This window comes from Limulus polyphemus, unplaced genomic scaffold, assembly GCF_000517525.1.
Source record: "Limulus polyphemus unplaced genomic scaffold, Limulus_polyphemus-2.1.2 Scaffold243, whole genome shotgun sequence".
Lineage (NCBI taxonomy): Eukaryota > Metazoa > Arthropoda > Merostomata > Xiphosura > Limulidae > Limulus > Limulus polyphemus.
In genome coordinates this window covers 704,205-708,256 of record NW_013665853.1, presented here as the reverse complement: position 1 = coordinate 708,256, position 4,052 = coordinate 704,205, and the positions used below count along the sequence as shown (strand labels likewise).

The following is a 4,052-nucleotide window of genomic DNA, read 5'->3' as shown; positions in this document are numbered from 1 at the left end:
GACTGTAAAGGAGTTTGTACTTGCTTGCTGCACTTTGAATGCTTAAGCCTTGCTGAATTTTGCACATGAAGGATGTAAAAGAAAATAACTTATTTAGGTTTTGTATATGCATTATGAAATAACAAATAAAATATTAATTATTCTACCAATATCGTGGAATTCTACTGTAATTTATCAAGCTTAAGGTGTATTTGGGTTTTTCAAACACTATTTTCTCTTAACGCATCCTTCTGAGATCGGAAACAAAAAGACTAATCTTGGGAAATAGATAACTTGAATAGGCTGTGGAAACCATATTGGGGGGGGGGTAATTCTGAACTTTTGATTGGTTATAAATACATGATAGAGTGAAGTGGGTGTACCTAGACAAGTATTTTCAAAAGTGGTTTATTCACTAAATATAAAAATATCTCAGAAAGCAGAAAAGATAGGAGATTCTTATCTTATATTCCAGCTTGTCATTATCGGTAATTTGAGTATCTGTATTTAGACGTCACAAACATCTAATTTGGACCAAAGCTGCATTCAACATACCATGTGACACACAAAAATCGATATTTGGGACTTTTTTTATGTATTTACTTTTAAATTAAGAAATTAACTAATATAAAATACTAAAATTTGAATTATAATCTACAATTTGATACCAAATGTAGTAACATACATTCATAATATAGTAGTTCAATAAAATTTTGAATGCAACTCTACTAACATGATGACATGCTCTTTGACCCCTGGCCATATTAAAACCTGTAGCATTAGGGTTAACTCCACTTAACTGACTAATACAGAATGGTGTGTGTGTGAGATAGAGAGAGAAACATGGATATGGTAATAGCTTGTTTGTCATTTCGAAGTAAGTTAATCTCATAGATAATTATTAAGTGATTATAGAAGTATAAAGTTCACTGACTGAATTTTTTTGGACTCAGATTGTTTAATTACATTTTCTCCTTGTTTTTTTCTATCACTATGTATATTTGAGTTTTTATTGAAATAGCATATCTTGTTACCTGTTATTAAGACTCTTTAACATATATTTTAAATTTTATTTCATATAATTTCATAAGTGTTAAACTTATAAGCTCACCAGAGATCAGTGTAGTTAGACACATGCATAAGTGTGATATAAAAATTATTTTGGTAGTTTTTTTTCTTCATCTTTTATGATATTTATTATTACAATAAACACCGTGGAGATAAAGATTCACAAACACCTACATAAGTTTATAAATATTAACTTATTTGTTTTATAATATGCATCAGCATTTTATGGTAATGTATTTATAGGGAGCTGAAAAGAAGTTGCTTCAATCCTCTAAGAGTAACTTGAAATATTTTGCTGACTTGAGATATGAAAGATTAGATCACAAGATGGATCACCTTGCTTGTTTTTCTGGTAAATATTGAAAGTTTTTTTTTTTATAACTGTTAAACATTTTGTGTAGGTAGGAGAGAGTTAATTTTAAAATTTGAATCTTAAACCCCTTGTCATTCAATTGTTTATAAAACCTCCCCTTAAAATCCCTTAACTGCATCTATTATATCTGAAGGGCAACCCATTTCAAGTGATAAAGCTGTTTTAGCTGAAGATGATTCTTATTCTGGCAAAATTTATCAGTTAAAAAGATGATGCGTCAACACTCTCGATTCCCTTAACAATCTTGAACACCTCAAGTCTCCTCTAATTCTTCTTTTTACAAGATAAAATAATTTCGGAAATCTTAACCTGTCCTCTTATGACAACCCTTCAATCTCATGTATCCTTTTAGTAGTCCTCCTTTGAACTGTTTCCAACAGTTCAATCTCCTTTCTAAGGTAAGGAGCCCCAGATTGAACACAGTACTCCAAATGTGGCCTAACCAATGACTTATGCAATAACATTATAACCTCTTTAGATTTGTATTTAATATTTATATAGATACAACTTGAAATCCTATTTACCCTGCCACTAGCAACAGTACATTGCTTGGATGGCTTAAGAGACTGATCAATCAGAACACTAAGATCCTTGTCATCCATAACACTTAAGGCTATTTCCATTAAAATTATACTTATAATTGAAATTATGATATCCAACATGAATTACCTTGCATATATCATAATTAAGTGCCATCTGTCATTTATTTGCTTAACTTACCAAATATTCCAAATCTTTTTGTGAAGTAGTAGCATTTTCCTCAGTCACCAACACCCAAAACCTTAATATCATCTGCAAGTTTAAATAATCTCTTGACCATTTTTTCATCTATGTCACTGATGTAAGTTAAAAACGACCAAAGGTCTTAACACTGAGTCCTATTTGTGACTCATGATGAGGCTTTTGAGTCAGATACCAGTTATTCAAGGTTTTTGAAAAAGGTTAAGGATTGGATATGTGACCAATGGCTACTATTTTTTTTTAAGTCCTTGAACAGTGAGTAGGTGCGAGAATATTGGAAGTTGGCTAATGCTACTCCCCCTTTTCAAGAGAGGTGATAAAAAATTGTCCTAGTAACTACAGGCATATTAGTCTTACATCAGTGGTGGGATAAAAAAATGCTTTGCAGTCATTTAACCAAGTTTAAAAGTTGGATAGTCAGCAGGTGAAAATTTTGCTATATTAATCTTTTGACAATCTTTGAAAATGTTATGTAGATGAAGGTACATGTGGATTTGGTGTATCTGGATTTTCAGATAAAAGGTGCCACATAAAAGGCTTGTTAAAAAGTGTACGTATGGAGGATAGCTTAGCTCATTGGATAGAAAACTGGCTGGATGAAAAAAATGCAAAGGGTTGCTATAAATGGAGTTCAGTCAAACTGTATTTAACATTGGATTTATAGATCCCAGCCACTAGGTGACCCTATTTATGGGGTGTTTATTGTGATATGCTTTGCCTAGTGTTGTTGCCTTACTTCTTCTCTTCAATGTTGTCATTGGCCTTGGTCTTCTCTCTGCCTCCTGGACTTCCAGACATTTCTCAAATTTTCCTACCTGCCAAATTAGTAGATATAATCTGACTCTGAAATTTTTTAACCCTGAGAACTTAGCAAAAATTTCTTTTTTTGCGAGTGGGGCGAAGGGGGATATCAATATCCCTGAACACCCCAGTTTAGAAAAGTTTTCTTTTATTCCTTTAAAAACTAAATCCCTGCCACAATTTTTTTTTGAGCCTCAACATTCTTCAAACTGCCAGTTTTTTTTTTAATTCAGAATTAACATGGTTATCTTGTTTGATGTTATTTCTGTCTAGTAACTGTTCAGGATGAGGATTATTGCTTAAATCTTAATTAGTAAAAAATTAAAAAGCAGAATTTCATAACCCAGTCATCCCATGATCATCATATATTAGCATTCCTGTGTCATCCCCTCAAGGACCCCTACTCCCATCCTAACATTTTGTGTACACTTAACATATTGAAAGAAAGCCTTTATATTAATTTTGACATTTTTAGCCAGCCTTTTTTCATATAGTTCAGTGTTTCTCAACCTTTTTTTTTTTTTTTTGCTTAAAACACCCCTACATGTAGCCTACAATTTTCATGGCTCACCCTGATGTTTTATAGCCTAGTTAACAGTGATGTAGCTGGGATGGGGTCACAGAGGTACCTCCCTCAATAGGTCCTGAATGAAATGATGTAGGAAAGAACAAAGTTAGATAGAGTACACATAAAAACCTTTCAAATATGTGATGTAGCATTTTTTTACAGTATTTTACTAAAAAATTTCAACTTTCCTGAAGGAAGTCTGCAGTACCCCAGTTGAGAAAAACTGATACTTTTTTATTTCCCAATTTCTTGTTTTAAACTCCAAGTCCCAGATCACAGCAGTCAATTTAAATTTATAATGCTTTTATTTAATCTTATCCTTTATATTGTTTGAAAGAAAACCAGGTTTTTTTTTAATTCAGTTGCCCAATTCACAGCGGATAATTCTTGTCTCATCTCTTCAAGATTTGAGTTTTTGAAATTTGGAACCAAAATCTCATTATTCCTTATCTCCATATGCAGCAAGACATCAAACTTAATTTAGCAATGATTATTTGCACAGATGTTCTCCAGTCTTCACCC

General features: G+C 32.2%; 1 protein-coding gene across 1 annotated transcript in view; it reads left to right on the top strand.

The window, feature by feature from the left end:
- LOC106478713 (mannosyl-oligosaccharide 1,2-alpha-mannosidase IA-like) overlaps nucleotides 1–4,052 on the top strand; it is a 35,090-nt gene that overhangs the window by 25,112 nt on the left and 5,926 nt on the right. Inside the window, exon 7 of the mRNA XM_013939274.2 lies at nucleotides 1,291–1,399. Coding sequence (XP_013794728.2) covers nucleotides 1,291–1,399 — 109 coding nt within the window. The remainder of the gene's footprint in view (nucleotides 1–1,290; nucleotides 1,400–4,052) is intronic.